This window comes from Sciurus carolinensis, chromosome 16, assembly GCF_902686445.1.
Source record: "Sciurus carolinensis chromosome 16, mSciCar1.2, whole genome shotgun sequence".
Lineage (NCBI taxonomy): Eukaryota > Metazoa > Chordata > Mammalia > Rodentia > Sciuridae > Sciurus > Sciurus carolinensis.
This window is the reverse complement of record NC_062228.1, coordinates 67,817,608-67,836,053: the sequence shown is the minus strand read 5'-3', so window position 1 is coordinate 67,836,053 and position 18,446 is coordinate 67,817,608. Positions and strand designations below refer to the sequence as shown.

At 47.5% G+C, this 18,446-nt stretch overlaps 1 protein-coding gene across 1 annotated transcript; it reads right to left on the bottom strand.

The window, feature by feature from the left end:
* Positions 1–2,849: 2,849 nt before the first annotated feature.
* On the bottom strand, positions 2,850–3,719 carry LOC124966261 (vomeronasal type-1 receptor 1-like). The gene has a single exon (XM_047527292.1). The coding sequence runs from the start codon at positions 3,717–3,719 to the stop codon at positions 2,850–2,852; it is 870 nt and encodes a 289-aa protein (XP_047383248.1).
* Between the last annotated feature and the right edge of the window lie 14,727 nt (positions 3,720–18,446).

The following is an 18,446-nucleotide window of genomic DNA, read 5'->3' as shown; positions in this document are numbered from 1 at the left end:
TGTGTGCTGTTTTTAGAGTCTGTTGTTGTTGCCCATTAACAATGGGGAAAAACCACAGTTGATGATTTCCTCGTCTCCTGCAGGTGAGCTCCCAAGGAGCTGCCTTTCAGATGCCAACTGGAGATCCATGTCATGACTCTGTACATCCAATATGGTTCTGCTCTGAATGAGCATGCTGTCAGATAACCAGAGACAGCCTCCAACCCCAGAGCCTTGGAAACCACACCAGTGGATCCCAACCCTTACTCTGCCTCTCCTGAGGAATCCCCACTAAAGGGTGTGACCTGGGCATCCCCTTCCCACTCTGACCACCTGGTGCATCAGATGTGGAGAGTGTGGAAGGTGCAGGAGGTCAGGGACTGCAGTGAGGCTGCAATGCTCCCCTTGGAGTGCCAACAAAATATTGCAGGAAAAGGAAAAACCAAGTGCTGAGGAGTGAATGGGACTACCAGGCTCACTGGCCCCATGTTGGTAGTGGCACCTGTGTAAGGAAGGGCATGAAGTCTGAAGCTTTCCCGGGAGGACATAAACGCACCCAGAGGAAGGAACAGTGTCCTGGGGGTTGTGGGATTCCTGAAGCAATTTATAAACTGCTTTTCAAGATGTATGCACTGAACTGAAGGTGGAAAAGGGTTTAGTTGTAAGTGCAGACAGAATCCCTTCTGAAGGATCAACACAGTGTTCAGGAATGCTGGATTAGAAAGGAAATGACCAAGACAAACAGACCCGGCAATAGGAGTCTCCCCTCAGATGAACACTCAGTGTCGTGGGTACTGGGTGACAGGGCAATGTTCCATTGCGCCAGGTCAGGGACACCAGGTGAGGAGAAGCAGGGAAGGCATGGTACTAGCCATACATGCTGCAGGGAGAAGTGGCAGACCAGGGTGTCCCCAAGACACTCCTGAGCCCCACCTGGGTGAGCTTGGTGCAGAGGGGCTTAGACAGAGTGAGGGTGATGGAAGTCCCTGGACTTGCCCATAGTGCTGATTGTGCATGGCCAAAGCTTCTTCCAGGGTTTTAGATACCCATGATAGGTGTGGTGTCTTAGGCAGGGACTTTCCCTTAGTTTCCCTGGTCAGACCTGGGGTGTCGGAACTGTTTCACAGGTGCTTTCTGTTTACACTGGGAAGTGACACCAGCAAGGGTGCAGCAAGGAAGGTAGGTCCTGGGCCCTGGGTTGGGGGGTCTCAGGCGAGGTTTGCTGGTGTGTCCTTGTTCAATGCAGATCCTTGTCTGCACTTCAGAAATGTGAGATGCAAAGCAATAAAGTGTATACCGAGTTCAAATCTGGTAAGATAGGGTAACAAGAATGACATTTTCCCTTGTACACTGTTACTTTAGAGTAAACAAGAAATAGTCATAGAATATGTGTTTTTATATAAAAAACAAATGATGCATAAAAATGGGTGTGATGATGTTGTAAGATACAAAAGTTCATAACTGATATTAACTAAATAAAAACTCTTGGCACTTCAATAACTATATTTACAGATGTTTGTTCATAAATTTAAAGGTATAAAATATTAAATATGGGATCTTTTTCTTTTATTTTCTTTATATATTTAAGAGACAGGAGATTGCTCTTCTTCAGATAGACTTTAAACAGCAGCCTTTATTCTATGTAATTTTGTGCATGAGAATTCTCATGTGGGTGAAAATAGGCAAGGGACATTTTGTAAGAGTTTAGAGACTCGATGTTATCCATTACAAACTGATCGTGCTTTTAAGGACTAAGTAACACACGCTGCACTTGAATAAAACCAGCCTTCAAGATTTTCAGTGTTATTAGCAGAAACAAGTGAAACTACTTTAATTATATATATATGACCAGAGTGCTCTACCACTGAGCTGCTCCCCCAGCTCTTTAAATTTTCATTTGGATACAGGGTGTGGCTGAGTTGCCCAGCCTGGCTTGAACCTGGCACTCAGGTGACTGGTCAGGATGCCAGGATTGCAGACCTCCCCAACACACAGAGCATAGTGAGCACTGCTCAGTGAGGAGATCTGGGATTTCCATCACCCTGATTGGATTCCTGCACTGTCTGTCACTTAAACAGTCACTCAGATTTTCTCAGCTATCCTAGGTGAAGGCCCAGAACCTTCGCTGGCCCTACTCCCCTGCTCACTACATCTGTCTGCATTCCAATCCCATGAGAATCAGCCCACACAGTGAGCTGCACTTGACTTCCTCACACCAATCATGCACTTCATTTCCCTCTGCCAAAAATGTTGGCTCAAAACTTCTTTGGAAAACTATTTATCACCATAGTTAATAAAAATGGAATGTGTATTTCAAGATTTTTGAAACAAAAGATTTTTAACATACAAGAAATGAATGATGCTATTGAGATGTTGGGCATGTAGGTGATTGACTCTTTATATAAAGTGTACAGAGATCAGAACATCAAATGGTATCTCTGAAATATACATAATTATTTGCCAAGGAAAATAATTAATTTAAAAAGAAATGATACTGAAACACTAGCAACAAAATGGCAAAAAATCTTCAGTGAGTTTTCATAAGACTTTAAAGAAAGAATTTCCTTATCTGTAATCTCAACAATTTCTTCTAAGACACATTTTAAAATATCCTAAACTTCCCCAATTGGAAACAGGGTCAGATCCCTGTTTAATTATGTGCATGATGTCTGTGCTTAGTCTGGCCTAGGGCTGAGGCTAGATGAGATATTGCCACCTCCTGTGCATTGGGTCAGTCAGTCTGAACTGATGGCTCTTCAATATGAGCAGATTCTGACATGAACATTCAAGTACCTCAAGGAGAACAGATCCCTTGCCAGGTGAGTGGATTAGGAGACACAATTTGTCCTCACTCGGCAGTGAGAGAGGAACTAAGAGACCTGGGTGTCATTGATGAGGAGCACAAAGGGGCTGAGTGCTGGGAAACATGAGGCCACCAGCACAGAGCTGCTCACCACCCAATGGCCTCTGTTTGCAGCTAGGGTCATCCACATGGTCAGTACAGTGTAGACGGAGTAAAGGGAAACAAAGGAGCTCATCAGGATCAGGATGGTGCGTGTGGCCCTGACCTCATGGGAAGGTCTGGGGCTGCAGACATGGCTGTGAATGTGCTGGACTCGCTGCTTGTGCCTGTGCAGGAGGAAGACCATGGAGCCACTGGCCCATGAGGCCATGAGGACCAGACTCATCAAGTCAGGGGAAAAGTATAAGATTGAGTATAAGGTGCTGTGACTATATTCCGCTGACCATGAACAGTAGCCATGACTCCCATCTGCACTGAGATTTTCCTTATTCCATGGGCCATTCACTATTAAATGCAGAAATGAATTTATGAGGAGATGCAGGGTCCAACAGAGGAGACAGCAGGAGCCGATGCACTGTAGGGATCTGATCTTGAGCGAGATCCACCTACAGATTCTGGGGTTGAGCTTAATGACGGGGAAGCCATTGAACAGGCATAAGGTGCTGAAGGACACACCAGTGCTCACTCTGTAACAATAGAAGACAAGCTTACATCTCCTATCATCCAGGAAATGTTTCCATCCCAAACTTGCCAGAGTCTGAGGTACTCCTTTAGAGAGAAGAACAATGGAATTGGCCAGCACCAGCTGATTGAGAATCAAATCTGTGGGTCTGAAGTGACGTCTGGTGAACAAGGTGAAGTTATAAAGGCAGAGGAGGGAGAAATTTCCAAGGATTCCTTCTCCTGTGTGAGTGAGAAAAATAAACCACATATCCATGCTGAAGGGATCACATCAGCAACTGGAGTGTGGGTAGTTCCTAAAGTCAGGAGATAAACAAAAGAGAGTAAATGTGTGACCATCAGGACAAGCCACAACGTAACACTTACCTACACTCAATACTCACGTGAAAGAGACAATGACTTTCTGCCCACCTGCTCAAACAAAACATAATAAAAACCTGAGCTTCACAAACCTCAGTCTCCAACTCCCAGGTGAAGGTGAGAGTGATGGAGAGCTCTATGCATTGACGTGTGTCCCTCCTCAGGGTGGAGGGTGCCCAGCAGGTGTCTCTGCAGGGAGAGGAGCGGGAGATCTGTGCATGGACATGGGTGCCTTCATGGTGGAGGGTGCCCAGCAGGTGTCTCTACAGGGAGAGGAGGGGAAACTCTGTGCAGGGACATGGGTGCCTTCAGTGTGGAGGTTGTCCAGCAGATGTCTCTACAGGGAGAGGAGGGGGAGCCCTGTGCAGGGACATGGGTGCCTTCCGGGTTGAGGGTGCCCAGCAGGTGTCTCTGCAGGGAGAGGAGGGGGAGACCTGTGCAGGGACATTGGTGCCTTCAGGGTAGAGTATTTCCAGCAGGTGTCTCTAAAGGGAGATAGGGGGAGCCCTGTGCAGGGACATGGGTGCCTTCAGGGTGGAGGGTGCCCAGCAGGTGTCTCTACAGGGAGAGGAGGGGGAGCCCTGTGCAGGGACATGGGTGCCTTCAGGGTGGAGGGTGCGAGCAGGTGTCTCTGTGGGGAGAGGAGGGGGAGCCTTGTTCAGGGACATGGGTGCCTTCATGGTGGAGGGTGTCCAGCAGGAGTCTCTACAGGGAGAGGAGGGAGAGCCCTGTGCATGGATATGGGTGCCTTCAGGGTGGAGGGTGCCCAGCAGGTGTCTCTACATGGAGAGTAGGGGGAGCCTTATGCAGGGACATGGGTGCCTTCAGGGTGGAGAGTGCCCAGCAGGTGTCTCTACAGGGAGAGGAGGGGGAGCCCTGTGCAGGGACATGGGTGCCTTAGGGTGGAGGGTGCCTAGCAGGTGTCTCCGCAGGGAGAGGAGGGAGAGACCTGTGCATGTACATGGGTGTCTTCAGGGTGGAGGGTGCCCAGCAGGTGTCTCTGCAGGGAGAGGAGGGGGAGACCTGTGCAGGAACATGGGTTCCTTCAGGGTGGTGGGTGCCCAACAGTCATCTCTACAGGGAGAGGAGGGGAGCCCTGTGCAGGGATATGGGTGCACCATCATAGGGGAGGATACCCAGCAGGTGTCTCTGCAGGGAAAGGTGGGGGAGACCTGTGCAGGGACATGGATGCCTTCAGGGTGGAGGGTGCCCAGCAGGTGTCTCTGCAGGGAGAGGAGAGAGAGCCCTGTGCATGTACATGGGTGCAACTTCATAGCGGAGGATGCCCAGCAGGTGTCTCTGCAGGGAAAGGTGGGGGAGACCTGTGCAGGAACATGGATGCCCTCAGGATGGAGGGTGCCCAGCAGGTGTCTCTACAGGGAGAGGAGGTGGAAGCCTGTGCATGGACATGGGTGTCTTCAGGTTCAAGGGTGCCCAGCAGGTGTGTGTACAGGGAGAGTAGGCAGACCATTTTGGCCTTTAGTGGGTGGTTCTCAAGCATATATTCCATAGGTAGAGGCAAGACACAGACATGTGCAGCATATTTTTTTTAACTATATAAGGACAGAAATATTGGGGCAGAGACTGGCCACAATGGAAGGGTAGAAAAGTTGGCTTTGTAAAGTGTTCTCATCTGTATTTAGTAGTAGACACATATGTATTTTCCCATGATTCTTTAAAAATAGTATACACATTCCATATCAAAATCAAAAATTTTCAAAGTTAAATGAAGAAATCACTTGATTATCACTATGTTGTTCTATTTGTACTTACCTGAAATAGTGCAAATAGTAAGTTTTTTCCTCTTTCTGGGGTCAGCATGGTCCATGGGGACAACAGGAACCCATCCATCAACAATTTAATATTGTTACACTGTCTGGGTACGTTTCCCAGGTGGGCCTCAAACTTGTGATCCTCCTGCCTCAGTTTCTCAAGTAGCCAGGATTATGGGCTGGTACCACCATGCCAGGCTTCAGATAAATAAAACACAGAAACAGACATGAAAATTACAGCCCTGAAAGAGGAAGTTTAGGCTGTGGTCCACAATCATGTTTACAAATGTCTTATCATTATTCATTTGAAATATATAAAAGTCTATTTACAGAACTGACAACCAACCCTTTCAGTATAATTCAAGAATATGTGAATAAAAATTTAAGTAACTCAAAACCACATAATATTGGAGGAGTTAATGCAGGCAGTGCATAAGTTTTGAACACATCTGTATTTCCTATTTCTCTTCAGCAAGACATCTAGACAATGTAACCTACTAATCCGACATGCTTGCTTTAACCATTTTTATCTTGGTAGTACTTTAAGCGTAATGATATGCTTTATTGAATATTCAATTTACGATATTTGAGAAAACATTTTTCTCTTCACACTCACGTGTGAACACTGAACAAATGCACTGGAGTCTTGGGTAAGGGCTGCTCAGTGTGGAATGGAAGTTGGAGGTGGGCAGAGGAGACCCACCTTGTGTCTGGCGATATTCCACGAAGAGCAGCTGGTTGCTTTAAAAGGGCAGCGGGGAATAAATTATGTTGCTTACTTGGTCAGGCAGGGGTTAGTAAGGAGACACCTTTCTGCAGGTTCCAGATGGAGGAAAAGGTATCTGGAAGGAGCCTCACCAGAAACACTGGCCTTGGGAGTGCTGGGGTGGGAGGTGCAGTTGGAGCACACACTCAAGTCAACTGTAGGCTTGGGGGTTTGTGCAGAGTGTCACAACTGATCTCTTTCCAGCATCTGCAAGACAGAAGGCAGTTTAAACTCATCAGTGAACTACAGCCCCATGATAGTGCTGAAACTGTGAGGCAGAGTAAGCACAACAGAAGGGAGAACATAGGGATGGCTGAGAGACCAGGCCTGCAGTGCATCCGAGGGAGCAGGGCGTCAGGCTGCAGCAGGAGTCTTCGACTGGCATGAAGTCAAGTCCCTAACAGGAGCCTGGGCCCGTGAGGCTGTGGTGTGTTTTCAAATTCTGACTGATAAATAGATGCTGAAATTCACAGGGAAAGGAAAGTGGATACACGGGATCAGAATAGGTGCCCTGAGTCCTCAGGGAAGGGCACCCACCTGCCCATCCAAAGCATCCATGGTGAGAATGGGTGTTCTTTCCTATTTCATAAGAAAATGTTTGTGGGGATATTCAGAATAACAGATTGATTCTGGGATGGAAAAGCAGCATAGCACTTCATAATCTGTCTACAGCCTGGGATGCCAAGTGTTATTACAGTCAGACCCAGACACTCAGGGTCCCTGGCTGGCCTCTCCCTTCCTCTGTCCCCGTCACAGATCTCACACATTTCCCCAATCGCCTTTTCATCCTCAACACAGGAAACAACTGTTTTAACTTTTCTCTAACCAACTGTTTGCTGTCCCTCTAGAGAGGAGAGTAGTTTTAGATTTAGCATTATGATCTCCCTGGGCTCTGCCTCCTCTCCCTGGGATCAGAAGGAAGGAAAGAAAGTGCCCATGCCCATAACCACACCTTCACCTGGACACCAGTGCCCACTGGGGACTCACCTTCCTTAAGCTCAACTGGGTCTGCAGAGCAAAGCTACAGAATGAGCAGAGAGTGTTAGTCAGGGACCAGGGAGGACATCTCAGAGGGAGGTCAGAGCAAGAAGGAGAGATGAAGTGTTTCCTGAAAGAGCTGCTGTGAATGTGTGTGTGAGGTGGAGAGTGAGATTGGGAGAGGAGAGAGAGAGGGAGAGGAAGGGCAAGAGGGACGGTAGAAGGAAGGGCGAGAGGGATGGGGGAAGGAAGGGGGAGAGGGAGAGGGAGAGGGAGAGAGCAGTGTCATAGTTTCATGTCCAATCCCCTCTGGATCCATGCTTCTGTGTCTGATACTGCATTTGGGGAAGACTCCTTCTCAGAATCTGGGAGTGATATGAAGGCATGGACACTTAACTGAATGATGATGTCTGTCAGTGTTCCCAGGCAGCATTGTGCAGGTGTGGGGAGGGCAGGTGATAAAGGTCAGGGACTCCATGACCTCACCACCTTGCTGGGAAGTGTCTGTCCTTTCACCTGAGGTGCAGTGACAGCACCTGCATGGGGACTGGAGGTCATCTGGGGAACACGAGGCGAGGACTGTGATGTCTCTGCAAGCCCTTCCCCATGAGAAGCCCCTCAAGGGCAGAAGCACGTGGGACAGGCTTCACATTGGCATAAGCAGAGGTCCCAGGGGAGGCTGATCAGAGCACACAGGGACCTACCTACTGAGAGGGTACATGGAGCACAAGGCTCTGGCTGGATTTCAGCCTCGTGGAAAACTTGGGCTTCAAAGTATGATGCTCAAATCCGTGGGGACTTCTAGGATGCCCAAATGAACAGTGGACAGCATGTGAATTTAGTGGAAAGAGAAACCAGAGTGGTTCAAGTGGGCAGAGTGACACAAGGACATATCCTTTTACTGCTCCAAGAGTGCTTCAAGGTCCCCTCCCTCTCCCAGCAGGTGAGGCACTCTTCTGTGCAGCTGGGATTCAGGAGACATAACAAGAATGTTTCCCATGGAAAGTAATTCCTGTTGAGGAAAACAGACCAAATATACAAAAGCAAGGTACCAAATGGTACACATCTTGTTCAAGCAGGACATGCACGCAGTCAGGTGAAGACAGAAGAAGGAGCATTCTGCTAAATGTGGTCTTAAGGACGAGCATTCTGCCAGGTGTGGGCCAGGGAGGAGCATTCTCATTTGCAGGACAGGGAGGAGCATTCTTGCACGTGAGGGCACAGGGAGGAGAATTCTGCCATGTGCAGCATAGGGAGGAGCATGCATCCAGGTGCAGCACAGTGTGGAGCTTTTGCCAGTTCGAGTACAGAGGAGAATTCTGCAAGTTGCAGCACATTGAGGAGCATGCAGCTAGGTGTAGCACAGAGAGGAGAATTCTGCCAGGTGCATGGAAAGAAAAGAGCATTCTAAAAGATGCGGGTGAAAGGAGGAACATTCTGCCAGGTGCAACACAGGGGAAGAATTCTGCCAGGTTTGGGCAAAGGGATGAGCATTCTCTCAGGTGCAGCACAGGGAGGAAAATTCTGCAAGGTATGGGTACAGGGAGGAACATCGTGCCAGGTGTAGATACAGGGATGAGAATTATCCCAGTCGAAGCACAGCAGGGCCATTCTGCAAGGTGTGGGCACAGGTAGGAATATTCTGCTAGGTGCAGGCACAGGGAGAAGCATTCTTCCAGGTGTGGGCAAAGGGAGGATCATACTGCCTGGTGTGGCAAAGGGAGGAGCATTCGCCAATGTGAGGGCAAATGGAATAGTATTCTGCCATGTGCAGCACAGGGAGAAGATTTCTGCCATGTTCAGCACAGAAAGTAGCATTCTGCCTGGTGTGGCCACAGGCAGGGTCATTCTGTCATGTAGAGCAAAGGGAGGAGCATTCTGCCAGGTGCAGCACAGGGAGGAGCTTTCTGCCAGGTGCGGCATAGGGAGGAGCTTTCTGCCAGGTGCAGCACAAGAATTCTCCCACATATGGGCACATGGAAGAACATTTGGCCATGTGCAGTCACAGGGAGGAGCTGTCTGCCAGTTGTGGTCACTGGGAGAAGCATTATGCCAGGTGCAGGACAAGGAGGAGCATGAAGGCAGTAGCACCACAGGGAAGAGTATTCTCTCATGTTTAGCACAGGGAGGAGCGTTTTGCCAGGTGCAGCACAAGGAGGAGCATTCTGCCAGAAGCAGGCACAGGGAAAAGTTTTCTCCCACGTGCAGCACGCAGAGGAGCATGCAGCCAGGTGCACAAACCGGGATGTATTCTTCCAGATCTGCACAGAGGGAGGAGCAAGCATACAGGTGCGGGAACAGGGAGGAGCATTCTGCCGTGTGCAGAAGAGGGAGGAGCATTCTGCCAGTTGCTGTCTCAGGGAGAAGCATTTTGGCATTTGCAGCATAGGGACGAGCATTCTACCAGTTTCAGACACAGGGAGCAGCATCTTGCCAGTATCGGGAACAGGAACATTTTGCCAGGTGCAGCGCAGGGAGGATCATTGTGCCAGGTGTGGGGACAGAGAGGAGCATGCATACATGTGCTGCACAGGGCGGAGCATTCTGCGAGGTCCTGGCACATGGAGGAGCATTGTGCCATGTTAGGGTACGCGAAGGATAATTTGGCCATGTGCAGCAGAGGGAGGAGCAATCTGCCAGGTGCAGCACAGGGAGGAACATCCTTCCAGGTGTGGACTCCCAGGGCAGTATTCAGTCAGGTGAAGAACGGGGAGCATTCTGCCATTTGCAGCATAGTGAGAAGCATTCTGCCAGGTGCAGAGCTTAGAGAAGAGCTTACAGTCAGGTGTGGGCACAGGGAAAAGCTTAGTGACATGTACAGCATAGAAAGGAGCAATTTGCCTTGTGCAGAGCAGGGAGGATTGTTCTACCAGGTTCAGCAGAGGAGCAATATTCTGTCAGGTGTGGTCACAAGGAGGAGCATTCTGCCAGGTTGGGGCACAGGGAGGAACATTCTGCCAGGAGCAGGTATAGGGAAGAACATTCTACCAGGTGCATCACAGGGAGCACCATTCTCCAGGTGTTGAGACAGAGAGGAGCATGCATACTGGTGCAACACAGACAGGAGGATTCTGCCAGGTGCAGCACAGGGAGAAATGTGCAGAAGAGAAAGGAGAATCTGGTCTTGTGTAGCACAAGGAGGAGCATTCTCCAGGTGCGGGCAAAGGGAGGAGCATTCTATTAGGTATAGCACAGGGAGGAGCATTCTGCCTGATTCAGGAGAGGGAGAAGCATTCTGACAGATGTGGTCCCAGGGTGGACCATTCTGCAATGTGGGGCACAGGGTGGAGCATTCATCTAGGTGCAGCATAGGGAGGAGCATTGTGCCAGGTGCAGGACATGGAAGAGCATACTGCCAGGTGTGGGCAAGGCAGGAACATTCTGCCAGGTGTGGGCACAGGGAAGAGGATTTTGCAATGTGCTGGACAGGGAGGATCATTCAGCCAGGTGTAGCACAGGGAAGAGTATTCTGCCAGGGGTGGAGACAGAGGAGCATTCTGCCTGTTGCAGCACAGATGGAAGCATTGTGCCAGGTGTGGGCACAGGCAGGAGCATTCTACCAGGTTCAGGAAAATGGAGGAGCTTTCTGCCAGGTTCCACACAGGGAAGGGCTTTCTGCCAGGTGTAAGTACAGGGAGAATTTTGCCAGATGCTGCATGGGGAGTAGTATCCTGCCATATGTGGACACATGGAGGAACATTGTGGAAGTATCAAATGAGGGAGAATCATTCTGCAAGATGTCACACAAGGAAGAGCACTCAGCCATGTTCGGGCACAGGGAAGAGCATTCTGCCATGTTCGGGCACAGGGAGGAGCATTCGGGCAGATGTGGACACAGGGAGGAGCATGTTTCCAGGTGCAGCACAGTTAGGAGCATTCACTCAGGTGCAGCACAGGGAGGAGACCTCTACCCTGTGTGGCTATAGGGAGGAGAATTGGCCAGGTGGAGCAAAGGGTGTGTCATTCTGCCATCTAAGTTCACAGGGAGGAGCATCTTGAAATGTGCAGTACAAGGAGGAGCATCTGCCAAGTGCAGCACATGGAGGAGTATTCTGTCATGTGCAGTAGAGAGAGGAGCATTCTTCCAGGTGTGGTCACAGAACGGGTCTTTGTGCTAGGTACAGGAACAGGGAGGAGCATTTTGCCAGGTGCAGCACAGGGAGGAGCATTCTGACTGGTGTAGAAGAGGGGGGAGGCTTCTGCCACATGTGGGCACAGAAAGGAGGATTTTGCCAGGTGTAGGCATTGGGAGGAGCATTCTCCCAGGTGTGGGCACAGGAAAACCTTCTGCCAGGTGTGGGCATATAAAGGAACATTTGCCCAGGAATGGGCAGAGGGAGCACCATTGTGCCAAGTGTGGACACAGGGAGGAGAATTCTCCCATGTGCTGGATCAGGGAGAAGCATTCTGCCAGGTGCATTACAGGCAGGAGAATTCTGCCAGTGCATCACAGGCAGGATAATTCTGCCAGGTGCATCATAGGGAGAAGCATTCTGCCATGTTTTTGCCGCCTGCAGCAACGAGACTGCAGGAAAGAATCGGAGGCGGACTGGGAAGAGAAGGATTTGTTTGACATACATGGATGAGCCACTGTTTGGGGCATAGATGTTTATGATTGTTATATCTTGCTGATTTATGCTTCCCTTAAGGAGTATGAAATGTCCTTCTTTATCCCTTCTGACTAACTTTGTCTTGAAGTCCACATTATCTGAAATGAGGATGGATACTCCACCTTTTTTGCTGAGTCCATGTGCATGGTATGTTTTTTCCCATCCATTCACCTTTAGTCTATGGTTATCTCTTTCTATGAGGTGAGTCTCTTGCAGGCAACATATTGTTGGATCTTTCTTTTTAATCCAATCTGCCAGTCTATGTATTCTGATTGATGAATTCAGGCCATTAACATTCAGGATTATTATTGAGATATGATTTGTATTCCCAGTCATTTGGTTCATTTTTTAAATTTTATTTATTTATTTATTTTTTTGGAACAACTTCGTCCTCCTTTATTGGACAGTTCCTTTAGGATAATTCCTCCCTTTGCTGATTTGCTTTTCTGTGTTTTATCTCTTCCTCATGGAATATTTTGCTGAGAATATTCTGTAATGCTGGCTTTCTTTTTGTAAATTCTTTTAGCTTTTGCTTATCCTGAAATGATTTTATTTCATCATCAAATTTGAAGGTAAGTTTTGCTGGGTATAAGATTCTTGGTTGGCATCCATTTTCTTTTAGGGCTTGGTAAATGTTGTTCCAGGCCCTTCTAGCTTTTATGGTCTGGATTGAAAAATCTGCGGACATCCGTGTTGGTTTCCCCCTGAATGTAATTTGGTTCTTTTCTCTCACAGCCTTTAAAATTCTGTCTTTATTTTGTATGTTTGGTATTTTCCTTATAATATGCCTTGGTGTGGGTCTGTTGTAATTTTGTGTATTTGGAGTCCTATAAGCCTCTTGAACTTGATTTTCCATTTCATTCTTCAGATTTGGGAAATTTTCTGATATTATTTCATTGAATAGATTGTTCATTCCTTTGGTTTGTTTCTCTAAGCCTTCCTCAATCCCAATAATTCTCAGATTTGGCCTTTTCATGATATCCCATAGTTCTTGCAGATTCTGTTCATGATTTCTTACCATCTTCTCTGTTTGTTCGACTTTGTTTTCAAGGTTAAATATTTTGTCTTCAATATCTGAGGTTCTGTCTTCCAGGTGTTCTATCCTATTGGTTGTGCTTTCTATGGAGTTCTTAATTTGGTTTATTGTTTCCTTCATTTCAAGGATTTCTGTTTGTTTATTTTTCAATATCTCTAACTCTATATTGAAATGATCTTTAGCTTCCTGTATTTGCTCTTTTAACTGTCGATTGGTGCTATCATTCAATGCCTGCATTTGCTCTTTCATCTCATCATTCAATGCCTTCATTTGCTCTTTCATCTCATCATTTGATTCTCTGATCATTTTCATTATGTACATTCTGAACTCCCTTTCTTTCATTTCTTCTGCCATGCTGTTGTTGGATTTTATTGATGTAACATCTAGATTTGTTTGGGGCATTTTCCTCCCTTGTTTTCTCATATTGTTCAGGAATCAGTGGGTCCTTAAGATATTGCAGATTACCTCTATTGACTTATAATGTCCCTGAAGATTGCTAGTATATCCCCTCTTATGCTTCAGTAGCCTGCAGTCTTGGAGGAAGTTGATAATGCGGTGCTCCACAAGGAAGCTGCCTCTCTAGGTTTGGAGACACTCAGGTGGGGTATATTCCCTGATAGTGGGCAGAGGTGCCTCCACTTGTTGACCAATGGTCATCCAAAGGGGAACTAGACTGCAGGCTGAGGCAAGGCCTGTTTGTGCCTCTGTCTCTGGTTTTACCATCCTTGTGGGAAAACCTCACCCAGCAGGGAAGACTCACCCAGTGGGGAGGTCTCACTGGTCAGTTCCCCTCCTAGAGGTTCCCCTCAATCTACAACTACCGCCTGGGCTGGACTGTCTTCCTCTGCAATGTTCCCAGGGTCCCGGACCTACCTCCTGGGCCTGGGAGTCTCACCCTTCGCAGACGAGTCTCCTTAGGCTGCCTATCCTCAGAGAAGCTGCCCGCAGTCCTGGAAACTTTGCTCCGGCCCTAGGCGTGTCTCTGTGCGGCTCTTCCAGCAAGAAGCCGGTCCTGGGACCCTGCTCTGCACCTAATCTTCACCCCTCCTCTGAAGCACCACCTGGAGCCCCGTACAATAGCTCCGAGACCCAGAGACCCACCACATACCTCCTCCTCCGGACAGCCGCCCAGTTTCCAACGCAGTTACTAGGAGTTCAAGCAGATCACTTCATGTCTCCTCCTCCCACCAACCGCCCGTAGCCCTAGGCAGTCACTCCAAGTCCAAGTGACCCACCCTGTTCCTCCTCCTCCTCAGGGTAGTCCCCTCGGTGTTCAGGAGTGGTCGCTTAGAGTCCAAACAACTCACCACTCGCCTCCTCCTCCAGGAACCCCCTGTGGCACTGATGCAGTCACTCCTAGACCAAGCGACCTGCTGCGCTTCTCCTCTTCCTCCGGGCAACCCCCCGGTGTTCAGAACCGGTAGTTCTGAGTCCAAACAACTCGCCACACAGCTCCTCCTCTGGCAAATGCCTGTAGCTCTGATGCAGTCACTCCTAGACCAAGCGACCCACCACATTCCTGCTCTTCCTCTGGGCAGTCCCCCCGGTGTTCAGAAGTGGTCGTTCTGAGTCCAAACAGCTCACCAGGCAGCTCCTCCTCTGGCAAACACCTGTGGCTCTGATGCAGTCACTCCTAGACCATGCGACCCGCCACGCTTCTCCTCTTCCTCTGGGCAGGCCCCCGGTGTTCAGAAGTGGCTGTTCTGAGTCTAAACAGCTTGCCACTCTGCTCCTCCTCAGGCAGCTGCCCAGAGCCCCAGTGGTTGCTCGGAGTACAAGCACTGGGCTGAGCCGCCTCCTCTACGATGATCCCAGTTGTTCGTGTTTACCACTCCAGCGGGGGAGGGGCGTCTCACCGAGCAACTCTTCTTCACAAAGTTTCCTGCGTTCCGGGGCTACCACCCCATCCGGGACACCTCCCCAATGGGAGAGACTCACCCGACGGCTATGAGTTGGTCCCAAGTCTCTCACTATCTCCTCTTTTGAATCCTGCGTCCTGGAGCAACATGAAATGCAGCCGCCCTCTAGTCCGCCATCTTGAAACCTTTCATGCCATTACTTTTTAATACATCTTTTCATTACCTTAGTCATTTGGGTCTTTAAAATTTCCGACCCCATTTCTCACTTTCCCTCGCCCTAAACCGCTCTGGCCAGAGACTCTCACAAGGTTCCTCAGTACTTACCCACTGTGCCAAATGCACCATACAGGCCACCACTTGTTGCCACCTGCAGCAAGGAGACCATGGGAAAGAATAGGAGGCGGACTGGAAATGAACAACTTCTTTATTTTTCTCAGGGGTGCTACCTTGCTTGCTTCCTTGCTTGCCTCTCTCCCCAAATAGATGCCTTGGTGCCAACACCAGCTCCACCTGACACCATGAGAAGAGAGAAAACAGCAAGGCACCACAGCTAGGAGTGGAAGTGAGGCAAGTGCGGCACGTGTAGAGCGGCGCCCCCAGGTGCCTGTCGTTCCTGTGTGCTCCCTCATCCGGCGCCTCATGTGCGAGGTTGCTGAGGCCACGGCACAAGCACAGCCTGGGGACCATGCGGGTGTAAGGGTGGGAGAGGAGGAATCACACACCACCAGATGGCCACGTCCTCACACACGCGTGTGTGCACGGTCTCTTCCTCAAAGAGCTTTAAGCATGTCTACACCATGTGAAGCACAGGGAAGAGCATTCGGCCATATGTGTGTATAGGGAGGAGCATTCAGCCAGGTGGGAGCACAGGGGGGAGTATGCAGCCAGTTGCTGCCCAGGCAGAAGTATTCTGTCAGGTGCAGCACAGGGAGGAGCATTCTGCCAGGTGTGGGAACATGGAAGTGTGCCTCATGTTTGCTATGTTCAGGGCAGTGGATTCTGGAGCTGCTGCAATTAAGTGCTCCAGTGATCTGAGGACGTGGTCTGACCCTTCCCACCCACACACAGGATGTTTTTCTATATACTTAGCATTTGTACCTGGAGATGGTGTGGAAGGACACACAGACATGACCCATCTTTCACCCCTGAATGGAGGTGAGAAAAATGGTGCTTAAGTATGTTTTTGTGTTCCTTTTCACATTTTGCTCGATACCTTTTAGAAGTTTAACGAAGATCACCTGTACTTCTGGTTTCTTTTTAAACTATGTAGAATGGGTGATAATATATCAATTTTTTTTAGAGATCATGTGATTTATTGAAGACTTGAAACCAAATCCCCAGATTCCAATTACTGGGATCATTTTTCTGTTTTCTTCTTTTAAAAATAAATTATTTAGTTTGATTCACTGTAAACAAATGAGGTGAAACTTATTTCTCGGGTTGTACATGAAGTAGAGTCATATCATTGGTGTAATAATACATGTACATAGAGTAAAGATGTTTGTCCCAACCTGTTATTTTTCCCATTACCCCACCCTCCCACTCCTCTTTTCTCTATACAATCCATCCTTCCACCATTCTTTCTTCCCAACAACAATGCATTATGTATCATCATCCACTTATCAGAGAGATCATTTGGTCTTTGGACTTTTGGGATTGGCATATCTCTCTTAGCATGATATTCTCCAACTTCATCCATTTGCCTGGAAATCCCATAATTTTATTATTCTTTATGGCTGAGTAATATTCCATTGTGTATATATACCACACTTTCTTTTTTTTTTATTGTATACAAATGGGATACATGTTGTTTCTCTGTCCATATGGCATAAGGCATACCATTTGTGTAATCATAAATTTACATAGGGTAATGTTGTTTGATTCATTCTGCCATTTTTTCCCTTCCCCCCCTCCCCTCCCACCCTCCCCTCCATCTATACTGTCCTTCCTTCCTCTATTCCTGCCCCCTCCCTATTCCCAACTCCAACCCCAACACTAACCCTTCCCACCCCCCATTATGTGTCATCATCCACTTATTAGCGATATCATTCTTCCTTTGGTTTTTTGAGATTGGCTTATCTCACTTAGCATGATATTCTCCAACTTCATCCATTTGCCTGCAAATGCCATAATTTTATCATTCTTTATGGCTGAGTAATATTCCATTGTATATATATACCACATTTTCTTTATTCATTCATCAATTGAAGGACATCTAGGTTGGTTCCACAATCTGGCTATTGTGAACTGAGCAGCTATGAACATTGATGTGGCTGTATCTCTGTAATATGCTGATTTCAAGTCCTTTGGGTATAGGCCAAGGAGTGGGATAGCTGGGTCAAATGGTGTTTCCATTCCAAGTTTTCTAAGGAATCTCCACACTGCTTTCCAGAGTGGCTGCACTAATTTGAAGCCCCACCAGCAATGTATGATTGTACCTTTCTCCCCACATCCTCGCCAACACCTGTTGTTGCTTGTATTCTTGATAATCGCCATTCTAATTGGGGTGAGATGGAATCTTAGGGTGGTTTTGATTTGCATTTCTCTTATTACTAGAGATGTTGAACATTTTTCCATATGTTTGTTGATTGCTTGTAGATCTTCTTCTGTGAAGTGTCTATTCATTTCTTTAGCCCATTTGTCAATTGGATTATTTGCATTCTTGGTGTAGAGTTTTTTGAGTTCTTTATAGATTCTGGAGATTAGCGCTCTATCTGAAGTATGATTGGCACAGAATTTCTCCCACTCTGTAGGCTCTTTCTTCGCATTGCTGATAGTTTCCTTTGCTGAGAGAAAGCTTTTTAGTTTGAATCTATCCCAGTTGTTGATTCTTGCTTTTATTTCTGGTGCTATGGGAGTCCTGTTGAGGAAGTCTGGTCCTAAGCTGACATGTTGAAGATTTGGACCTACTTTTCTTCAATAAAGGTGCAGGATCTGTGGTCTGAATCCAAGGCCCTTGATCCATTGTGAGTTGAGTTTTGTAGAGGGTGAGAGATAGGGGTTTAGTTTCATTGTTCTGCATATGGATTTCCAATTTTCCCAGCACCATTTGTATAGCAGGTCATATTTTCTCCATTGTATGTTTCTGGAACCTTTGTCTAGTATGTGAAAACTGTATTTATTTGGGTTTGTCTCTGTGTCCTTTGTTCTCTGCCATTGATCTACCTGTCTATTTTGGTGCCAATACCATGCTGTTTTTGTTACTATTCCTCTGTAGTATAGTTGGAATTCTGGTATTGCAATACCCCCTGCTTCATTCTTCCTGCTAAGGATTGCTTTAACTATTCTGGCTCTATTATTTTTCCAAATGAATTTTATGATAGATTGCTCTATTTATATGAGGTAGGTCATTGGGATTTGAATTGGAATTGCATTGAATTTGTATAGCACTTTGGGTAGTATGGTGATTTTGACAATATTAATTCTGCCTATCCAAGAACATGGGAGATTTTTCCATCTTCTAAGGTTGTCTTTAATTTCTTTCTTTAGTGTTCTGTAGTTCTCATTGTAGAGTTCCTTCACCTCTTTTGTTAGATTGATTCCCAAGTATTTTATGTTTTTTGAGGCTATTGTGAATGGGTAGTTTTCCTAAATTCTCTTTC

Excerpts from the sequence above, each read along its gene's own strand:
- LOC124966261 (XM_047527292.1), bottom strand. The coding sequence starts at position 3,719 with ATGGATATGTGGTTTATTTTTCTCACTCACACAGGAGAAGGAATCCTT.